General features: G+C 41.3%; 1 protein-coding gene and 11 non-coding genes across 13 annotated transcripts in view; 10 read left to right on the forward strand and 2 right to left on the reverse strand.

Moving 5' to 3' along the window:
* LOC111659829 (partitioning defective 3 homolog) overlaps positions 1-15,539 on the reverse strand; it is a 343,091-nt gene extending 327,552 nt beyond the window's left edge. The window contains exon 1 of one of the 2 annotated variants that reach the window (XM_087175758.1): positions 15,091-15,539. In XM_087175758.1, the coding sequence (XP_087031884.1) occupies positions 15,091-15,210 (120 nt within the window). In that variant the 5' untranslated portion in view covers positions 15,211-15,539. The remainder of the gene's footprint in view (positions 1-15,090) is intronic. The other variant, XM_023412895.2, reaches the window with a different exon arrangement.
* On the forward strand, positions 2,368-2,439 carry trnaw-cca (transfer RNA tryptophan (anticodon CCA)). The gene has a single exon. It is a non-coding gene; the product is annotated as a tRNA-Trp (tRNA).
* Positions 3,002-3,073, forward strand: trnaw-cca (transfer RNA tryptophan (anticodon CCA)). The gene has a single exon. It is a non-coding gene; the product is annotated as a tRNA-Trp (tRNA).
* trnaw-cca (transfer RNA tryptophan (anticodon CCA)) lies at positions 4,245-4,316 on the forward strand. Its single transcript has one exon. It is a non-coding gene; the product is annotated as a tRNA-Trp (tRNA).
* Positions 4,697-4,768, forward strand: trnaw-cca (transfer RNA tryptophan (anticodon CCA)). Its single transcript has one exon. It is a non-coding gene; the product is annotated as a tRNA-Trp (tRNA).
* trnaw-cca (transfer RNA tryptophan (anticodon CCA)) lies at positions 5,068-5,139 on the forward strand. Its single transcript has one exon. It is a non-coding gene; the product is annotated as a tRNA-Trp (tRNA).
* trnaw-cca (transfer RNA tryptophan (anticodon CCA)) lies at positions 5,460-5,531 on the forward strand. Its single transcript has one exon. It is a non-coding gene; the product is annotated as a tRNA-Trp (tRNA).
* trnaw-cca (transfer RNA tryptophan (anticodon CCA)) lies at positions 8,088-8,159 on the forward strand. Its single transcript has one exon. It is a non-coding gene; the product is annotated as a tRNA-Trp (tRNA).
* trnaw-cca (transfer RNA tryptophan (anticodon CCA)) lies at positions 8,480-8,551 on the forward strand. The gene has a single exon. It is a non-coding gene; the product is annotated as a tRNA-Trp (tRNA).
* trnaw-cca (transfer RNA tryptophan (anticodon CCA)) lies at positions 8,852-8,923 on the forward strand. Its single transcript has one exon. It is a non-coding gene; the product is annotated as a tRNA-Trp (tRNA).
* Positions 15,540-21,177: 5,638 nt separating the features above from the next.
* Positions 21,178-21,249, forward strand: trnaw-cca (transfer RNA tryptophan (anticodon CCA)). Its single transcript has one exon. It is a non-coding gene; the product is annotated as a tRNA-Trp (tRNA).
* Positions 21,250-21,643: 394 nt separating this feature from the next.
* On the reverse strand, positions 21,644-21,715 carry trnaw-cca (transfer RNA tryptophan (anticodon CCA)). The gene has a single exon. It is a non-coding gene; the product is annotated as a tRNA-Trp (tRNA).
* Between the last annotated feature and the right edge of the window lie 1,024 nt (positions 21,716-22,739).

The raw sequence follows: 22,739 nt of genomic DNA on the forward strand, positions 1-22,739 counted from the left end.
GCTCAAGGGTTGAAAGACCCAGAGTGCATTAGTGGGATCAAAAGCCAATGACAGACAAAGCCACATGAACACTTTGATGTTTTACATGAATCTTTCTCCAAATTGTAGTTAAGATCAGCCTTCCAAAGAAGCATCAAAACTCCTTATATAGTAAATCAGTTAGCAATTAATTCTTCATTCTAATTGTATTTTCCCACCCAGTGTGTACAGAGACCGCTCCGCCAGAGGGTAAACTGCTCCAGTTCTGTTCCTGCAAACATCTGCCCTGCTAAAGTGATGCTGAGCAAGGCACTGAATCCCTAAAGGGGTACTGTTGTATAGGGAGCCCCACAGACAAAAAACCCCACGTCTTGGCAAATAGCATCACATCTGTGTTTACAGCGGCTACACAAATGCTAATGGTAAAATGCTACTTGGGAACCTTTGCAGAAATATGATTATGTTTTGTTGTGAGTTCCTCACAGTCTGAGAAAAAAGACATCTACACAAAAACTAGTTATGTGTCCGGTTAGAAACCACAACAGAAAGGAGAAAATTCAGAAAGACAAATTATATGAACAGCGACCCTTTGACCCCTTTTCCTGAGGATTAGATGGGAGTCGCTCAGGGCAAGATAACACCAGTGATACAGAGGTCAGAGTAAAGCCAAAAGAAAGCTGGTTGACAGGAGATAACTGTTTGTACAAGTAGCAAATTGAACCTGCTTCAGACTAAGACTAAGTGACAGCATTGAAATTTCACTGTAAAGTGAAAGAGGTTGCTCAGACTAACAAACACACAAAGAATTATCACATAACTATATAAATGTAAATAGACACTTGTTTACCATAGCATCTTGTCAAGGTTATCTGTCTGTCTGTTAATTATTTCTTCTGCACTATAGTGCCCCTGTGCTATAAACCAAATGTCCTTGCATTGCAACAAGAAAGACTTCATCTGTCTGATTTCATTCAAACGTGATATGAAAATAACCTTACATAAGAAGATGTGTAAGATTTGTTAGGTGTTCCCTTCCAAAGACAATCCTGAGGAGATTTTGGTTTAACCCCTGCTTGTGCTCCAGTAGCTTAGTGTTCTATAACTGCAATCATGGACAAAGAAATAAGCTGTTGACAAAACAGTGGATCACACCCAAGAGGGCCTGGCATGGCCCGCATGTTGAAACACTGCAAACCACATAGTTGGCCTTTGCCATGACTTGCTCAAAATTGGATCCAGGATCCAGAAGCAGGAATTGTCATCTCACTGAGACGTGGGATGAGAAAAACAAGACTTAACGATAACTTGAAGTACTTTAAGCAGAAGGCTGCTGCATTAAAACAAAAAAGGAAATGTGCTTTGAATTGGTCTGATCCAACTAACTGAATTGACTAAATCTGCAGATTTACCACCTGCGAATTATTCTTGACCCTGACTACGTCATCATAAGGAATAACACACATTTCATGGATAAGTAAAGCAAATGTATTTATCTCTCCACTCCATCTAGTCTCCTCTCTAGTTCGCTTTAACTTCATTCATTTCCAAGCCAGTAAAACAGCTAGCCAGTCAAACATATTATATTAACTACCAACCTGCAACACTGAGATTCTCAGTAGAGCTTTAGTTTTGCAAACATCTCTCTGCAGACTAGTTGCTCTGTGGGCAGAAATAATCTTGGTGGTTAAGTTAGATGTCGATATGCAGAGTATTTTTCTTTTTCTGGCTTAGAAACACTAAAGTCCACTGCAAAAGTAAGAGAGCTGTCTCTGTTTCTTTCTTCTAACTGAAATAATGCTGATAAAAGTTATCAATTACACTAACTGACCTTTTAAGTACATTATATATTCATATTTTTCCAACTATCCATGTTTCCTGGTCTACAAAGCTATGTCTCCTTGGCTGCATCCACTGACGTTTAACTCAACCATTGTGACTATTTCTGCCTCCAGAGCAGCTCTGCCTCAAAGAAATGATTGTATAAAAATAACTGGAATCTATAAAAGCTGGGGAAAAGCTTCCCCTCTTCACAGAGTCAGATTTGGGAGCTTCCCTTGACTAAAATGTGGAGCTACAGCAGTCTATACCATTACTGAATGGAAAAGTAATGCCTGTGTGTATTTTAAGAGCAGAAAAGGGGGGGCCTCCATGTTAAGACGTGCAAAGTGTAGAGAGTGGAAGCTGTCAAAACAGCCTTTAAGAATGCGTTGGGAAGGTTGAAAGTGCTTTTCCATCTTAGCAGTATTAGCAAACATAATGTTGGGTCTTCCTGTCTGCATTTAATTCAACAGCTTGTCACCTTGCTCAGTTGGTCCATTTAAAATAATCCAAATGTAGCCTATGAAGACCATACTTCAGACTGTGTGACTGCATTAAACAGTATTGTGTGACCTCGTGGCGCAACGGTAGCGCGTCTGACTCCAGATCAGAAGGTTGCATGTTCAAATCATGTCGGGGTCAGTGTTTTAAGCTTCACCTCTATCCTGTGGCATGCAAAGACATCAGTAAGATACTTGTCTGATAAAAAAAAAACACAATGAGCTCAGATGGAATGACTCACATACTCCTGGATCGAATACGTTTCTCATGCCAAAACCTCAAATCAAGATAACATTCATCCCATCTTCCCTGAACTTTAACCACATGCATCGATGGACATCATCCTTTCCATTTTAACTGTAAGTCACATCCCGCATCAAGTTACTCATGTCAGAACCTCACATCAAGATAACATTCATCTCATCGCCTTATCTCATCATATACAGGCAGATTCAGGATGAACTGTAACAGTCAATTGTTTCATTAGGTTCACATCTTAAAAAGACGGAAATGACAAAATTATCTCCTAGAATGCGATAAAAAAGAAAACAAAGGAATTAAGTATAAAGTTAGGGTTAAAAGAAACAATAACCTCTCCAATGAGGGGTTTATACTTCAGATCGTGGCAACAGCTCAAACCCTGGTTCAAACTCTTGATTTTCTTTGTAAACTCTGGGTATCATGTGAGATAAGACAATGTTGTGACCTCGTGGCGCAACGGTAGTGCGTCTGACTCCAGATCACAAGGTTGCGTGTTCAAATCACGTCGGGGTCAAAGTTTTAAGCTTCACCTCTATCCCGTGACATGCAAATACAGTAATAAGGTACTTGTCAGATAGAAAAACACAATAGCTGCTGATGGAAGGTCCTCCTGGGCTGAATACGTTGTTCATGTCAGAACCTCACATCAAGACAATGTTCATCCCTTATCTCGTCATAAATAGACAGATTCAGGATGAACTGTAACACTCAATTGTTTCATTAGGTTCACACCTTAAAAAGACAGAAAATGACAAAATTATCTTCTTGAATGCAGCAGAAAATAAAATGCAAAGCAAGGGGTAAACAATAATCCCTCCAAAGATGGGTTTATATATGGCTTAACTGAAACCATAACATACAAGAAGGATTGTTTTGTATAACAAGACATTACTACATATTCTGCCATGTTTTACTGTGTTTCATTCAGTTGGCTGTGGTGAAGATCATTCCTTTGACTCCCAAACATGGCTCGTCAGTTACCATTCAGGTAAATAGAATTATGTGAAAGGAGCTTAATGGTAACCCTTCTCAAAGCAAACCCATTATGTTCTGGTGACTTATCTGTGATAACAAATGGGAGTGTTACAGGTGAATTCTGTAGGGACATAGTGAGCAGGGTAAGCAGGAGTGTTGAGGAAAAGAGATAGGAAGCAAACAATTACAGCTAAAGCTTCAAACCCTGTTTCAAACCTGTGATTTTCTTTGTAAAATCTGGGTATCATGCGAAACGGAGCAAAATCATGAACTTGTGGCGCAACGGTAGCGTGTGTGACTCCAGAGCACAAGGTTGAGTGTTCAAATCACATCAGGGTCAACGTGTTAAGGTTACAGAGGCTACATCAGTAAGATACTCTTCCAATAAAAAACACTGTAACTCCTGATAGAATGATTAAGATCAACCTGCACTGAAAACATTACTCATGCCAGAACCTGAAATCAAGATTACATTGTCCCTGGATTTTAATCACATGCATCAGTGGACATCATCCTTTCCATTTTGAGTAAAGTCAAAGCTTCAATTGTTTCAGGCCCCAGATTCATGAACACACAACTGATTTTACCTGGCTGACGCCCCCTAAGCAGTTTCTGCAGATAATGATTTCTAACCCTCAAATGTTTCCTGGTTCAAACCCCTTGATTGTCTTTGTAAAGTCTGAATATCATGCGAGTAAAGTCAAATGTGTGACCTCGTGGCGCAACGGTAGCGCGTCTGACTCCAGATCAGAAGGTTGCGTGTTCAAATCACGTCGGGGTCAGAGTTTTAAGCTTCACCTCTATCCTGTGGCATGCAAAGACATCAGTAAGATACTTGTCTGATAAAAAAAAAAAAAAAACCCAATGGCGTCAGATGGAATGACTCACATAATCCTGGATCGAATACGTTTCTCATGCCAGAACCTCAAATCAAGATAACATTCATCCCATCTTCCCTGAACTTTAACCACATGCACCAATGGACATCATCCTCTCCATTTTAACTGTGAGTCAAAGCTTCTATTGTTTCAGACCCTAGATTCAGTAACACACAACTGATTTTACCTGGCTGAAGAAACCTCAATCAGTTTCTGCAGATGATGACTTCTAATGTTTCGTCGTTGTCTGAATGTGCTGTAAGACATCTGTAAGACATCTGTGAGACCTTGTGGCGCAACGGTAGCGCGTCTGACTCCAGATCAGAAGGTTGCGTGTTCAAATCACGTCAGGGTCAAATCTTTAGGTTCCACTTCTATCCTTTGGCACATGAGTTGTAGTAAGCAGGAGTTATAAGAAAGAGAGATGGTAAGCACACAATTAGAGCTGCAACTGCAACCTTGTGGTACAGTAGTGGTGAGTCTAACTCCACTTCAGAACGTTGTGTGTTCAAATCACATCATGTTCAAGACTTTAAGATGCACATCTGCTTTTTTGCATACAAAAAAGGATAATAGTAAATTATGGAGTAAGAAATGGCTCCAAACCCTTGATTCATTTAAAGTCTTAATGTCATGCAAGAAGGTGAACATGTGAGACCTCGTGGCGCAACGGTAGCGCGTCTGACTCCAGATCAGAAGGTTGCGTGTTCAAATCACGTCGAGGTCAAAGCTTTAGGTTCCACCTCTATCCTTTGGCACATGAGTTCCGTCGAGATGTAGCAAACGGGAGTGATAAGAAAGAGCTGGGAAGCACACAATTACAGCTGCAACTGCAACCTTGTGGTACAGTAGTGGTGAGTCTAACTCCAGAACTTTGTCCGTTCAAATCACATCATGTTCAAGACTTTAAGATGCACATCTGCTTTTTGGCAAACAAAAAAAATGGATAATAGTAAATTATGGAGTAAGAAATGGTTTCAAACCATCATTCAAACCTTTGATTGTCCTTTTAAAGTCTCAATGTCATGCAAGGCAGATAAAGTGTGTGACCTCGTGGCGCAACGGTAGCGCGTCTGACTCCAGATCAGAAGGTTGCGTGTTCAACTCACGTCGGGGTCAAAGTTTTAAGTTTCATCTCCATCCTGTGACATGCAACTACATCAATAATGTACTTGAAAACAAGCAAACACAATAGCTACTACTTGTAAGCACAATAGCTACTGATGGAATCGCTAAGATCCTCCTGATCTGAAAACATTACTTAGGCCTCAACCTCAAATCAAGAAAACATTTTTCACATCGTCCTTGGATTTTGACCACATGCATCAACGATCATCATCCTTTCCATTTCAGCTGTGAGTAAATTCAAAGCTTCCCGGCTGAAGACACCTTAAGCAGTTTCTGCAGATGATGAATTGCAACACTCAAATGTTTTTCCTGATTCAAACCCCTGATTGTCTTTTAAACTTTTAATGTCATGCAAGACATGGAGCAAGTATGACTAAGATCTTCCTGTACTGAATACATTGACCACGTGTCACAGGACCAGGCTGCTACAGATGATGATTTGTAACACTCAAATGTTTTATGTGGTTCAAACCTGACAGTCAGTCTCAACCAAACCACCAATCAAAGACCAATGATTTCCCTTTAGTTTGCAAGGATGTTAATCTACTTAATGAAACTAAAAGGGCCCTTCAAACAGACAAATACAAATGTTTTGTATTTACCATGGTTAAACAAAGAGCTCTAGATGACATTTGCTGTCACATTTATACTGGTACAACAGGTTTTCATCTTGGACAACCAGGAAACATAAGGACCTTTTTTGGAGGCTTTGGTAACTATCTCTGAGGTGTATAACATTCCTGAAGCTGTGAAGAGCAGCTTTTCAAAACAAACACGTCTAAATAATACAAGATCTCATGCAGCGCATTGGTTCTGTTGCCACGCTTCTAACGGTTCAGGCTAATGATTAGCAGGATTATCTGAAGTGGGTTATGATAACAAAGCGGAGTCCCGACCAACACAAGGCTGCAGCTGGGATAGGAAAACACAAGAACTCGTGTTTGATACGTCAGCATGGTCAAACTCAGATATATCAGAGTGGAGACACATTATTTCTGTAAGGAAAAAAGTTGCTGAAGAATACACACAAACACACATGCTTACTTATAAAACACATCCAGTAATTCACCACATGCTTCCTGCCACACCGTGTCAAGTCCTGGTGAATCTGTAAATTATTTGACAACAAAAGGATGTTTTTTTGTTATTTGACTCCAAGGACGCTAAATAAACACAGAAAAACCATAAAGGAAAGAATCTGTATCAACTATTTAAACCACATTATCAATCACAACAGAAACTGACCCAGAATACCCCAACATATACGGAGCCGGAAAACCAGGCACGCAATGGCTTGACATGGTTATGGCACACTTAGACATTGACAGTTCCCATCATGGGATTTAACCTGCTTGCATTGCAGCATTTAGCAGCTACGGCCAGAAATTCTCCAAGCATTTCTGTACAACATTCAAGCCCATTGCTTTCAACTCAGCATACAGAGTAGCTGATGTTTTGCCCTCTACAGTCACAAGTCTTTACATTCATGTGCCCTCCCTGCCGTGTGCAGCACCTGTGTGTACACCTGAGATGCACACTAGTCAGTGGGGAAACCCTGAAGTCATCTTACCTTGACCATGAATAGAGGCACTGTTTGGGAAAGATATGGGCCTCATGGGGGTGACATTGTCCTTGGTATCATTCATATGAATGCTAAAGCTCAACAGACGGGTCATATGGAAGTAGGTTCAAATTCTGTTTGACATGAACTTTAATATGGTCATCATTTTTAATATTTGGTTACAAATCCTTTGCAGCCTGTGACTATGTGAAGTCTCCTACCCCCAGACATGAGCAGACACTTGACACCTTCCCTGGTGATGCTCTGTCAGTCCTGTATTACAGCCAATGTCAGTTCTTTTTTGTTGTGGGGTTGTTGCCAGGTCAAGTGACTCAAACAGTCAAAACATCAAACATCCCAATGTTCTGGCGGAGAAAAAAACACAGTGTTTGTCTGTCTGTGTGTGTGGGATAATTGTGGTTCACTCTCCACCATTCCTTCACTGCTCATCAAACACCTTTACAACTGACAGCCACCACTTTAACCTAACAGTCCCTGTTTCATTCACTTCAATATGTGCTTGAGTAGATCACCAAAATAACTGTATACAGTGAGATACCACTTTTTCATTGAATGAGAAAGTGGTCTCAGACTTTTGGACCCCACTGTGTGTTTCTACACTGATTGAACGATACTTACATTAAAGTGCAGATCTCTCTACCAGCATCTGAGACTAATATTTAATATTTAACTCTATTTCTCCAGTTACTGTCACCACTGCACACTAGTATAAACATGCTGTTACCAGGCTATTTTGTACTGTGCAATCTGATTTCTACAAGCACCACTGCATTTTCTCTTATTGCTGCCGGTGTTTGCAGATGCTACCTGGAGACCTTTCCCAGTTAGTGTTAAAAGCAAGACACTTAGATCTCAGTAGACTAAGGGGTGGATAGGCAGTTTCTGCAGATGATGAATTGAAATTGGTTCAAACCATTGATTGTCTTTGTAAAATCTAGATATCACATGGGTCAGTACATAAGTGTGACCTCGTGGCGCAACGGTAGCGCGTCTGACTCCAGATCAGAAGGTTGCGTGTTCAAATCACGTCGGGGTCAAAGCTTTAGGTTCCACCTCTATCCTTTGGCACATGAGTTCAGTCGAGATGTAGCAAGCAGGAGTGATAAGAAAGAGCTGGGAAGCACACAATTACAGCTGCAACTGCAACCTTGTGGTACAGCGGTAGTGAGTCTAACTCCAGAACTTTGTCCGTTCAAATCACATCATGTTCAAGACTTTAAGATGCACATTTGCTTTTTGGCAAACAAAAAAAAAGGATAATAGTAAATTATGGAGTAAGAAATGGTTTCAAACCCTCATTCAAACCTTTGATTGTCCTTTTAAAGTCTGAATGTCATGCAAGGCAGAGGAAGTGTGTGACCTCGTGGCGCAACGGTAGCGCGTCTGACTCCAGATCAGAAGGTTGCGTGTTCAAATCACGTCGGGGTCAACGTTTTGAGTTTCATCGCCATCCTGTGACATACAGCTACCACTGTAAGGTACTTGTCAGAGAAAAAAACCACAATATATCCTGATGGAATGACTAAGATCCTCCTACTCATGCCAGAATCTCAAATCAAGATAACATTCATCACATCGTCCCTGGATTTCAACAACATGCATCAATGGACATCATCCTTTCCATTTTAATTGAGAAAAATCAAAGCCTCAGTTGTTTACGACCCCTGATTCATGAACACACAAAGGACCTTGTAAACTCTGAAATTCATGCAAGACAGAGGAAGTGTGTGACCTCGTGGCGCAACGGTAGCGCGTCTGACTCCAGATCAGAAGGTTGCGTGTTCAAATCACGTCGGGGTCAAAGTTTTAAGTTTCATCGCCATCCTGTGACATGCAACTACTACTAACTACATTGGTAAGGTACTTGCCGGATAAAAAACACAAAAGCTCCTAATAGAATAATTGAGATCCTCCTGGACCGTATACATGTATACACCAAGACACTGAGACCTCAACAGACTTGGGGGTGGACAGCTGTTCCAAGCCTGACAGGTTTAGTAGAATCCCCGGTTCGGGTCAGGTTCCCGTTGTTGATGGTCAAGGTGCACACATATGTGTAATCAGGGTAAATAGATAAGCTGTGACCATAGTAACAACAACAGGGTGACACAAACTGTTATCCAGATTAAACTAACCGTGTTGGGCTTGGATTGGACTCGGACATAAAAAAACGGAGTGCTTGTTGGTTGGGTTGGGTTCCTACTTTCTCAGCCTCGGGTCGCGTTCAAACACTGTACAGCAGACTTGGGCAAACTTCAAGTCGAGACTTTTTTGGAGCAGCGGGTGTGTGATGTTTCACTCAAAGACTGGCAGGCAACAATTCCCCCGCAGGAGTTAGAATAAAAGCATGGAACACCGCTCAGCCGGCTGGAAGACAGCATTGTGTTGACCAGCAGGAGAAGAAGAAAGGAAGAAAGAAAAGAGAGGGATCAAGATACAAGAGAGGAAAAACAAAAGGATAGGAAACTGAAGAAAAGCCACAAGAGAATATAAGAGGATGGAAGGTCTTCTCCTCCTTTGTACCATGCTGTGCTAGAGATGAACTCTAAAAAAAAAAAAAAATTCACTGCTGCTTGAGCACAGACGAACCATAAACCTACTCATACTCATTTACTATCAATCACATTGCATCCCATCATCCTACAGGGCCACAGCGTTATACAGTCCACTCACATGATAATCCCCGCAATTACCTTCTACTATCCTACTCACATACAGCAGCTCCTCTTCATTACATAACCAGTGAGCCGCTGAGTGAAGTGAGATAACGAGCACTGACAACCCCTCCAGAGGTTCTTCCCACTTTGTCTTCGCAGTGTGTTTCTGTACAGCTGCACCAGCAGAGACTTGTGTCGTCCTTACTGACAATAGATGAGGATTAAAAACTTTAGCTGTACTTCCACTGAAGGTTAACAAGAGCCAGAACAGACAAATTTTGGAGCAGTGCATTTGAAAGCAAAGACGGTTCAATGCATTATAGATGCAAAACATGCACTTAAAACCTTCTAAATTTCAATGTTGCACATTTGTTCTAAAAAAAATAATAAATAAAAAAAGACCTCGAGCCTGGTTTCTACTGCAAAAACAGATGTAGCTTACTTCTATTTTTGAGGCCTTTTTTTCATTTACTTTCCCAATGAATCAACATCAATTTGATGCTTCAAAACATGTTACAAACAGATGCTGCAGAAAAACTGTCTATCCTGACTAAAAGTTACTCAACCGCCAGTTTGCTTTGAGCTGACGCGGAGCCGGAGAGACCGGGAGCCTGAGGTCAGGGGTCAGGAACAGACGGCCTTCCAGGTGTGAGTGTGATATTGTGGGTCCACGGAGCTGAAATGCAGATCATCGCAGTTCTTGGTTGTCCATTTCCCTCAGTGTATGTGTCCTGTCCCTGTGTGTCATGCTGCCTTCAGGTTCTTTCAAGTCCAGCAAACAGGTTACTTTATCCAGCACCCGTAAGAAAATATTCACTGCCCCGTTTTCATGTTTTGTTTTTTTTAACTTTCAGTCACAGTGGATGTAATTGCACTTTTTGCAACAGTTAACAGAAAAAAACTCTCAATTAAAAACAACATAAAGGGGAAATTTGTAAGAAGATTGAGACTGAACACATTAAATCTTATTTTAATCTAATTTTAAAGACGTAAAGTGACATTTTATCTGTCAAGACTCTTGAAAACTGTAATTTCAACAAAATAGTTTGACACTACACTACTTTCACTTCTGTACTCAAAATATGGAGCTACACTAAGCATCTAATATGTTTAAGGAGGGAAACAGCTCTAACTCTCAGCAAGAATACAAAATGTCAAACTCTTCCAGTACAGTTAAATTCTTAGTTAACCCTTGAATTTCAGCTCTTTATCATTGTGTCATTCTGAGAGAATGGGATTTCAGCTTGACAAATTCCATGCGGCTGTTCATTATAGTTTTAGAGAAATGTTGTTTGTAGAATTTCATTGTAGAACCACTGTTTTAAGTGATAATCAGGATAGAGTACAGTGCACAGCATAAAGTCAGACTGTCCTATAAATTCCTGTACTCAGTAATACCACTTGATTTCACCAGGTAAAAGGAATCCACGTGTTACCTTATCTTAGTTTAACTGTTTTTTTTCATTATTTCTCCAGTGGACAGTTAACTCACTGTTAAGTCAGCGGCTGGGCTTTTACTATTTTGTGATGTCATGTGCATCTGGATGGGCTATAAGGAGAGATAAATCATTACTACATGGGATTGTCTTCAGACATCCAGGAACCAGAGGACACATGCTCATCATGTGCTGCTGATCCACTGTGAAATTAAAAGAAGGGATAATGTGGAAATATGCGACTTTGTTTTCCTTGACTGTGTTGTCCCCTAAAGAAATTCTGCCTCTCTGTATTTTGACAACTCGACGAGGGCTGTGACGTGTCTGCAAGCCTGAATTTGTGGAATTCTGGGAGGGAAAAAAAAAAGGGCAATTATGTGCTTCAACCTACATTTAGTAGCTGTGGGAAAGTAGAAGATAAATAGGATCTGGAGATGCAGAGTTGGAGCTCTGGAGTTAGAGCCACAAATTATGGATCCAGCGACTGTGACTGTGTTTGAGTGTTCTTTTGTTTTATGTCTCTGACGGTGTACCAGATGTGGGTGAAACCAGACTGTCTGAGAATGAGTAAAGATCTGAGCCTCCCAGTCACGTCCATGTGGTGTTCCGTATGCCAACAGGACAGCCCACAAAATAACATCTTCACATTGCTCCTGCTTACATGACTTCAATGTGGTAAATACTCACTTACTGCTCCACTGGCCGAGGGCTAAAAACAACAGCTTTGTCAGGAGAAAGGCAGGATGAGAAGCATGAAAAGCCATTTAGTATGAATCCTTCATGACTGTGAATACTGTGGACCAGATTGACTCTGAACTTAATGGTGCTTGAGGGGGTGATTGATGCGCACTTCCTGCTCCCACTGAGACTGTGATGAAGCCTTCAAGTGTCCCCGGAGAGGATCAGGTACACCGGAGCAGCTTGTGTCTGATTGGGTTCAGCCAATTCAGCACAGCTCGTTCACAGCCTCAAATACAGAGAGGAGAATACGTCTATAGGCAACTAAGATCTACGGGTGCAACAATAAAAGGCATCGCCATAACAAGATGAGCAATACATCTAACAAATGGGACAGTTCATGTATAATAAAGAGGTAGATAAAGACATTAGAGTCAAGCAGAATGTAGGTGGAGGCACAAGGACAGTTTTCAGCTTCCAGAGAGTGTCTTATTAGAAACAACAATGGCGACCGAACACTGAATCTCACACTTTGAATCTTAAATCAAATTTTCTTTTGTCAACTGATTCATGCGTACCCATATCCCATATAACTGGACTGAAGCAACATACCTACACTTCTCAAAAGTCATCTTCTGTAGAAACACTCGTTGCAGGATGTGCCTTTGCAGACTGGGGCGATTGATTTGTGGCAGATGCTTGTTTCACTTTCCCTTGCTCCTCCGTTTTTCATGCCACTGCTGAAACACCTGAGTTGACTGCTGTCTGGGGTGAATTATGTCTGATTTACACAATTTCTATGGTTTCATTTGAGCCTTCAATCTAATAATGAATGACACAGTATCTGCCTGCTATGGGATGTAACACTCTAACATCTTTGAGGTCGTTTGTGATTTTTATTACATTGTTAATGCAGCCATAAAAACAACTTTTACGCTTTCAAATTAAGGTTTACAGCACTTCTGCATTGCTGTCAGCTGCAGGAATATCATAAAACTCTAGTGGCCTATGTGTGATTATGTCTTCTGCAGTCCAAAGGTCTTGGCTGGCCCCGCAATACAGTAGTTAGCGTTGACCCAGAGCCAAGTGTTCTCCGGAGGGAAAGCCTACACTTCTCCATTTACAGTACCACTGCATGGATCAATGGACCAGTCGCCTCTATTCTGCTGAACCATGGAAAAGCATCTAGCGCTGGTAAACAAAGGAGTGAAAGTGTGTGTGTGTGTGTGTGTGTGTGCGTGCGCGTGTGTAACTGCTGGTGTGTGTCTAAGGAGGAAGTGCTCTTCAGGAATGAGTGTTAATGTTGACCTACTTTGTCACTGTTTGCCCTCAGTGGGAGAATCTACTGAGGTGCAACAGTGAATATTCATTTTCTCCAGGACGTAAAAAGGGATTTTATCTTATCGTCTCCATGGAGATGTAAAATGAAAAGTAGGTAATTTAAAGTCCCATATTTTACACTTTTAGTGTATTTTATTTTTAAGTGTTGATATCCATAAGTAGATATATTTGTGTTTTTAAGTACCAAAAGTTTTAATTCAGTGAGCAGAAGAGAGGCTCTGATTCTGTCTTCTGATTGGCTGACTGTTTTCTGTGTGATCAAGTAAAAATATAGCAGATTTCAGGTAAACGCTCAGAGAAACCAAATCCTGCGAGGTTGGACAGTGGGTCCAGGTGGGCGGGGCTTGGGGCACGGCTGAGAGCGGTGACTGTCTTGTTTTGACATCACAAAGTGACAGAAGTCCTGACGGCTGGTTTTAAGGCTCAGTGTCTGAATACAGGCTGTGTGCATTTCTCTGTGGACTGACAGCTTTGATAATTTCACAGTTTTAATATAGAACCTAGACATGCTTTATGATCAAAAAAGACATGGAAATATCCCCGTATACACTATGGTGCCTTTAAAGCAAAGCGCTGAATCTCTGGCAATACACTGGGGAAAAAAATCAAATCCACATCCTGTATGACTTCACTACACCCTCCCTCTAGATCTGTCTGACACCTGTCTAAGTCTTACTGTAGGCCCTTCTGTCAAGAAAAGAGAACTTGAAAGTTTTCCAAAGCCAAAGCAGTTCAAAGGTATAACTTGCTGATACAAGAATGGGTTCGAAAAAGGTATTAGAATCCCTTAAGTAAAAGCTGCAGCATTAACGCGACTCCAATGGTGCTACCACCCGCTGGAGAGAAGAAAGTGCTGTCACCAAACGTGGCAACAGTTCCCAACTTTCATTCATTCATTAGTCATTTAATGGGCCTTAAAGCACAGCCGCTGGAATCCCACAAAGGGAAAAGCAATCAGTGTCCTCCTTCAAATTTGGCAGAGGGGGTTTCACACAGTCACGCGTTCCGTCATTTAATAGACAAAACTTGGATGAACTTAAAACCTGTTTTCTCAGCGTGTAATTGAAAAGCAATGAGCAGAGTTTCCTCATCAGTAGACGGAGTAGTCAGACTCATTCCACTATCCTATCACCACTTTTCCCATAAAACAGAGTAACTGATATAAAGACAAATAGATTAAAATATGTCTATAATGTAAGTGACAGTGAATTTACAGCATAGGCATACTGAACTCATGTGTAATTTATAGTCCTACTAAGATTTACAGTTTTCATATATTTATTGTCTGTTTGCAGCAGCTGCTTTACTGTGAGGTTTTACAACACACCTACACAGAAGCACACTCACAGAGCGCGGGTTATTTATCACCCTCATTGCTCAACACACTGTGGATGATTTCTGCCAGTGTAACCAGAACTCAATGGGAACAGTTCCAGTGTTTCCGCAATGCTCAGCCTAACAGATACAGGAGACAGCAGGAACCTGGCTCATCTGCTTCACAACTTCTTAGAATAGTTGTGGAGGAAAAGAGTGAACCACCATGATGAAATGAATGTGGAGCATCTCCTTTGAAATAACAATGAAAAGTTTCGCCTGTGACCCCTTCACTCTCCCTGCACCGGGGGGGGTGGGGTGGGGGTCGGGCTGGGGGTCCCCACTGGCTCCGATTCCAGGGGCAGCCACTGGCTCTCTTCTGCCCACTCTCTCCCTCTTTCCAGCCCGAGAAAAGCGCCATGTTGAGGCGGCAGTGTGGATGCAGTGTGCTGCTCCGCGCACTCGGAGCGAAACGTTGCAAAAGCGGTACGCGGGGAGGGAGTGAGGGGGGGGGGGGGGGGGGGGGGGGGGGGGTGACTTACCTTTGCGATCGCCTTTTTATACCTCATGGCCGCTTTTTCAATAAGGCTGATGACTTTTATATTCCCATCTCCACACGGAACGACCACCCGGGTCCTCCCGAAACACACCGTCACTTTCATTTCACCTCCGCCGCGTTAATTCCAATGAGGAAAAAACCGCGTCAAAACGACAATAACCATCCCCGGTGTGCGAAGGGTAAAAAACTAAATCCCCAGCTGTTGTGAAGAGACCGAAGCGAAGTTGTCTTCGTGTCCTGGGTCCTCGGGAGGAGAAGAGAAGCCCAGCATTGGATCCAGCGGCAGTGCTGCTGGGTGGCGTCCTCCCTGTGCCGTGTTGACTCACTTACAGAAACTTCCCAACAGAAAGCCTCTCCAGCGGGAGCGCACAACTGGACTGACACTGCGAGTGCGCCCACATGTTAGAGCAGGCACTAAGAATGTCTCCAACCAATGCAGTGCGAGGTTGTAGCTGAGGGCGAACTAAGAAGTGAAGTTTTGTTTCTCTGCTTCCACATAAAAACACATGGGTTTGTGATCTGTATAGATGTGTGGCGGGCTACAGCGTGGTGTAATGAAAAAACTTTATCACTTTTGTTGAGTTCATGTTGTCATGGTGATCAATAGTCATTGTGAGTAAAAAAAAATAACCTTAAATTATATTTTTATTTTTTAAAAGCCTGTTATTGGTGGCTATAATCTAGATCCCAGAGCTTGAGTCTGGGACTTTTATGGTCCCTTCAAGTCATGGGACCAGGGCCAGAATAACCCACAGGAGTCCATGAGTGAGTTGTGGGCACCATGAGCCCTCACACACACACACACACACACACACACACACATATTACCCCAACCAATCCCAGCATCCAAAAAATAATTTCTACAATGGAGTACTCCTCTGCCTCAGGTTAGCTGTACCATATTTAGTTTGTGATCATCCGTTTAAACACAAATGTAAGTAAACAGACATCACAGGGCTTTTTGAGGACCCTACCCCCGGGGGCAGTTGCTTGCTTTAGTTGGTAATCCAGCTTTACCTGGGGCAGGTGCAATGGTTCGAGGAGAACTTTATGTGCACAGTACTCACCGGAGGTTTACACAGTAACAGAACAGCAGGGCCTGGCTCAAACAGTGGACTGTCAGTGCACACAGTGAAGATCATGATATCGACCTGCTGTGCAAACATTTCACGTGGGATTCCACTGAAGTCAGACAACATCTTATCAGATGGAGATTCTTGAGTTTTGGAGTAACGGTTGGGTAAGTCGAGGAAACCCTGATCTGGGCTCAGGTTGCACTGCAGGGCCATTGCAACAAGTATTGCGCATGTATTACCACACTTGGATTTGCTGTATCTGTGACTATACCTGGATGATTCATATGCATAAACAGATGTTGTATTTCAACTGAAATGGATGAGACACACTGAATGAGTTATACATATGCTGTCAAAGGAGCTGCTGAGAACACACCGAAGTCAGACCTGTATGTGAGTGAGCTGTACTTATGCCACTGATAACAAAGTGCATATTAAAGTTATGCATATGTCTAAATTATTGAAGTGCATTGCAGGATGAGGAATCAGCCCAAGGCCAGATCCACAATATGACCCAATTTACTGATAAAAGCTGCAACCTTTCTGTGGAGCTTCACTCCCTGCAGCTCCTATTCTTTATGAACTGATGTCATCCAAATGAGTGAACATGAACACAAGTGCAAGACCCACATTCCCTTTTTTTCAACTACAGTATCTCAATGCAAGATATAAGTGAGCTTTAAAGGTTATAACCCTGCAGAATTTTTTTCATCAACTTTCAGTTCTGTTTTTTTTTCTTGGTTAATTGTTTGTATTTTCCTGCTCTGATGGAATCTGACCACACCAATAGAATCCATAGATCAGTCTCTGACTGAGTCTTAGTACCAACTCAAGGCAGGGCTGCTGGGTACATTCAATGTCTAGTGCCAGAGATCCATGTGTCTTGAGCTTGTGGTGCAACGGCAGCACATCTGACTCCAAATCAGAGGGTTGTGTGGTTAAATCATATCAAATTCAAGCCACAGTTATGCACCCAGGCTTTAAAGTTACAAAGTGAAAAACTGGCAACACAGGGAGTCCACTTTGGTAACAGCTGCTCCAACACAGTTCCCTACTTTTACATAACTATTACCTCCCCCTAGTGGTGAAAAGACATAAATACACTATCCCCAAAATCAGAGTAAGGAGCTTGACGATGAAGGCTATTTTGTCTCATGGTGTAACATCTAAGTCTCAGTTATATCCTGTTTTATGAGCTACACATGTGTATTTATTGAAAACCAACACCTGAAATCACTGGAACATTGATTCAACTGACAAAAGATGACGTAAAGCCCCACAGTGTATTTATTGATTTTACATGTCAACTCAAAGGTTTCTTTTCACTTGAAAGAAGATAAGATAGTCAGGGAATTTATTTTCCTCATTTTCTGTTGTTGATTGTGACAATAAAATCCATCCATGAGCAGATCAATGCTTCCTATGAGACGCAAGCCTGAACTGTCGTATATCCACTGCACATCAGGAATGCAGGTAGGAGGAGGAGGAGGAGGCGTGAGGCAGTGGCCTGAGAAGGCATCTTCCAGTTATAAAGAGTGTTCTGTGTCTCATACACTACGTTTTGGATCTTAAAATTACCTAACAGTTCCAGTCTCATGTTTGTTGTTGATCATCACTTAGATGCATCTACACTCAGCTCTGCCTGACTAAAAAAAAGGGGAAAATCCCCCTCTGTAATTTACAGCACTACATAATGTGTTTGAGTGCTACATGAAAGTGTTCCAAGAGAGCAATAACATCTACAGCCAAGACGCCCTGGCCAGTGTTTCTCTGCTACATGCTGTGTTCACGTGTGGGAATTAGATTTCATAATTAATACACCAACATATGAGCTTGGTTATAGAGTTAAAGAGTGATAGAATTGGAATTACATCTGGGAACATTACAGTTTGGTAATATTCATCTGTTACAATGCAAAAAGAAATATGACACAACAATAGTAAAATAGAGTATAGAAGATGAGTAGTTTTAGGAATGTTTTCCCAGACATGACAAACTTTATGTGGCAAGATGTCTTCCATTTACTAACTATGCTGTGTGACTGTATAGTTGAAATAACAGCAAATGTCTAAACCTGAGAAAATGTCTTGTCTTGTCTATTCCACCATACAGCAACAATTCCCAATTTTCCACAATTCTTCATCCACACATTTCCAGGCTTGTCCTGTGTGGAGAGAAGAGCAGCAGTGCAGAAGGGACATGGTAAACAAAGCAAGCGTGTACCTGCATCTGTGTCTGTTGTAACTGACAGAGGGTGTTACTTCCACAGCAGGCGTGCTCCAACATGGTCCCAGGAGTGGAGGAAGTCATTCCTGACACATCCTTCCGTCATCTCAGACTTACTTTAACACTGGAGAATTCACTGCTCACTTTACAGTAATTCATTCATACACATGTGAAATTTACTGCATCCTTTTTCTACCTTTACAGCCTTCTAATACCACCTTTCTCTGTTGAAGGTATCTTTCACCCTTCTCAGTGGTAAAACACATTAATATTGACTTTGTTGAATTATCTCGTGGACTTTATATAAAATTTGCATCATGCATACAGAGAATGCCCGGGAGCAGAAAAGTATGAAATCATCATTTATTGTCAAATGACTCCCTGGTTGGTTCCCATTACGTCATGCATGTCATGCAAGAACTTGCGTGTCAAGGGGCAGATCCAAGATCAGCAGGGACAGAGAACATGCAAAAAGGTCACATTTGGATGAAGTCAAACAGGCCTTTAAAGGCATGCTAATATATCAATAGATTGTATCAGCGTAGCCTGAAGATCAGTGAAATCAATTGTATTAATTAAGGACATGGTTGCTGGTCATATATTTTGTTTGATATTTTGTTTCTTTGATCACCTGTACTGACCCAGGGGCGCAATAGTAGCATGTCTGACTCCAGATCAGATGGTGTTCAAATCATATCAGGGTCAAACTATAGATGCAACGCAGTCCTTTGCCTTTGTATTAACAATCAGTGAGATGAAGTCCATGTTGACAACATAGCCTACTACTTTCCTGTTTATGATCCTGAACCTCTTCGCAATTACCATTTCCAAAGACACCAATAAAGAAAATCACATCTACAACATTTTTCTACAACTATGTCACATGATTAAGGCTGATTTTTAATTTGTTTTATTTAACTTGCAGATTTGCAACAAAGCCATACTGTACCTGCCACACATCCTTTGTCTGTCTTTATTAAACATCATAATGGTAGGAGGGAGGTGAGAGAGGACTGATATCAGTGTTTGGTAACTTCAGATTTGTACTAACCATTATTTCATCATTTCATTTTTTTTTTTTTTAAATTCTTGCCCAATTCTTCCCCAGACGGCTTTATGTGAGTCTGCACATGAAGATCTGGTTATTACTTGATAATGGCCAATTACCCCAGTTGTAGATACAGCTGAAAAAACAGCAATTTTCTGATTGAAATCCCAATAAACAGAGTCGTAGACAGATAAGAAAGTTTACCAATGCATAAATCAAATTTCCGATAAGCATCTCAGTCTGGTACAAGCTTGTGCATGTGCATGTATCTTAATTTAAGTTTCCCTAATGACTCACATGAGCAACTGTTTCAACAACACCTTGGCTATAATCAATCATAATAACACAAGGTCATGAAAACCCACAGTCAAACCCACCAATGTAAGACTGACAAGACTCAACAAACATCAGGATTTCTTGATGTTCTGCTTTCACTGTGCCATGTTCACACTGGTAAACGACTGCTACTACACCAGGTAATTTTGCACTGTTTCGATGTTTGTTTTTCTAATTCATGTGTTGTAACAGGGGACAGAACCTCCTCTACATCTCTGAAAACTGAGAGGCTCCACCTGCAGGCTGAAAGGAGGAACTGCACCTTGTCTCGCCTCCTCTCCAGGAAGCTTCTTTGTTTGGATTAAGCCCAGAGCCTTTAATTGGCGTATTTGTGGGGATTGGGCCCAGTGTGTGTTGTGAGCACTGAGAATGGTGTTAGAACAGCCTTAGCACTCTGATTTCATGGATTAGGAAATGCTGCCAATTGCTGTTCCTGATCCCCTGAACGGTAAAATATCACACATTTATTTAGAATGAAAACTAAATGTGGTTCAGATAGATCCATGTGAAGTCTGGGAATCACATCAGCAGGCCTACACATCACTGTGTCATTTCAGATGTGTGTATAACTGCATATCGCTGTGCTGTGTATTAATAAACATAAACCCTTTGTCTTCATTAGATTGTTGGGCTAATTGCTTTGGTCACTGCTCATTGACTCGTACATTCTATGGAGTTCGATGATGAACAGTTAGACACAAGCTTCCTGCAAGATGAAGGTGGAAATGTTTGAACAAAAGGGCTACAAAGAAGAAAAAGAAGAAGAAGAAGAAGAAGAAGAAGAAGAAGAAGAAGAAGAAGAAACTGATTCACTGCAGTCCTTGCCCGGTTTGGAAAGCTTTCTGAAAGGGTGTCTCAAGGTCAGGTATGGAACTTGTGCTGCTCAGGCTGTAAAGTTAATTCTGCTCTCCAGTGAATGCATCTCAATAAGCTCTGGAAGGAGAAACAAGTCTACAGCAGGGTGTATAGAGTGGAAAGCAGAAGTGGATTGTGTCATACTGTAGCACCCTGCTCCTACACAGTTTAAAGTTTCAGCTCGGCAGCATATTGAGAGGTCACAAAGGGAAGTTTACAGACTGGAGATGTAAATCAGTAACATCTAACTACTGACATTAATCTGCAGTGAAGTAGATCAGGGAAATGGTGATGACAGTCTCAATAGTTATAATAACTAATATTCAGCTAATTTTTGACCTAGGGCCTTCTGGTGGGTAAACATACCAAACAACACACAACCTGAATGCTGTGACATTTTATGATTTGGATTTTGGATTCATTATTGTTCACATAAACATTATACCATATCAGTTTAGAAGGAGAGTACTGTGATATGCTGTACTCACAACTGTAACTTTCGCAGGTGACCTTTTCTCACTCCATGCATGACCTTGTGGCGCAATGGTAGCGCGTCTGACTCCAGATCAGAAGGTTGCGTGTTCAAATCACGTCAGGGTCAGTGATTTTCACTCATCCAATGAACCATGTCTCTTCATTGTCTTCAGATTAGTCTGAATAAAGCAGTTGATGAGACAGAATGATTACCTTTGTCCATCTACATGATGAATGACTTACCTATAGTGTTTTATTAAACTGTCTCATTGCCACTTCATGTTATATGTAAGCCTCCTCTGAATTATTACTAGACCGTAAAGTTAAATTAACAGCTCACTGATAGATTATTATAAAAATCCCAAGGGGAGAAGGTTTACTTGATTGCTTCCACGTACACGTACGTTTACAGTGACGCTAGATTCATTATGCACGATGCCATGGATGATTGTTAAATGCATAAATACAGTATGTAGTGGTCCAATGTTTGTGATGTTCCCGATTTTACATTTGAAAAGATATGACCCCGACGTGATTTGAACACGCAACCTTCTGATCTGGAGTCAGACGCGCTACCGTTGCGCCACGAGGTCCTATAAGGATAAGGAAAGCTAATCAAGATAATTACAAACTTCTTGAAGTGCAGGGCGCCTATGTGGCTGTGTTTTATTGTTAAGTTAAATACATTTTCACATTAAATGAACATGGCTAAAATATGATACATGTACAAATTTCTCAAAGCTTCCGTCCCTCGTCCCTCCCACAGGACTCCGGTGGAGCCAGATCTGACCCGTCCTATATGTTCTCCCCATCCTGTATCATCGAGCGTCCTGACAAATGAGATTTCTCACTCATGCTGAGACGCGTCAGCACCACGGACAGCTGTCGACACAACAGCTGGAACACCTCGCGCGTGCTGTGCTACTGCGTACCGAACGCGCATGTGCACATGACGCTATTTTTTTCCCCTTGACATTCATGACGGTCCTGAACGCTGTAATTAGACTAACTCACTGTCATTTTGCTATTTACGTCACTATATTTATGTTTGAGTCAATGATTAATACCCTTGTTTACAGCACGCTGGCTACAGTTTTAAAGGTATTCATATATGACGTTGGATTAACAATAAACACACTTTTCTTAGTCCCATTATTTAGCATTTATAAACAGAAGTATATAAACAGTAAATGTTTCCAAAACCCTTCTATAGCATAGCTGCCTAGGTAGATGTGTTTATTAATGTATTTGAAACAACTATAACCCGCGGACACTCATATGTGTAGGCTGCTGTATAAACGTGATGCCAGACAATGCAGAAAACACAGTTGTAAAAACATAAAATATCAAATGATAAGTCAGAGTCTTCATAGGTAAAGTTATAATTGATGCCAAATAATGCCCATTAATAAACACTTAGAATGTTCTTATATCTGCATACAACTTCCTTACAGTGTTAAAAACAATTTATTCAATGTTTAAATCCTGCTAGTTAACGTTAAAAAGAGGGTACTTGAAGTTAAGAGTGACCAATTGGAAATTATGAGCCTTAATAGTTTTATAACTGCTGCATTACAAAGTCATGGATGTTTGTAGTTCAAACAGTTCCATGATTTC

The sequence above is a fragment of the Seriola lalandi genome, unplaced genomic scaffold (genome assembly GCF_002814215.2).
Source record: "Seriola lalandi dorsalis isolate HSWRI2012SDOR001 ecotype SW California unplaced genomic scaffold, Sedor1 jcf7180002054494, whole genome shotgun sequence".
In the NCBI taxonomy this organism is placed as follows: Eukaryota; Metazoa; Chordata; class Actinopteri; order Carangiformes; family Carangidae; genus Seriola; species Seriola lalandi.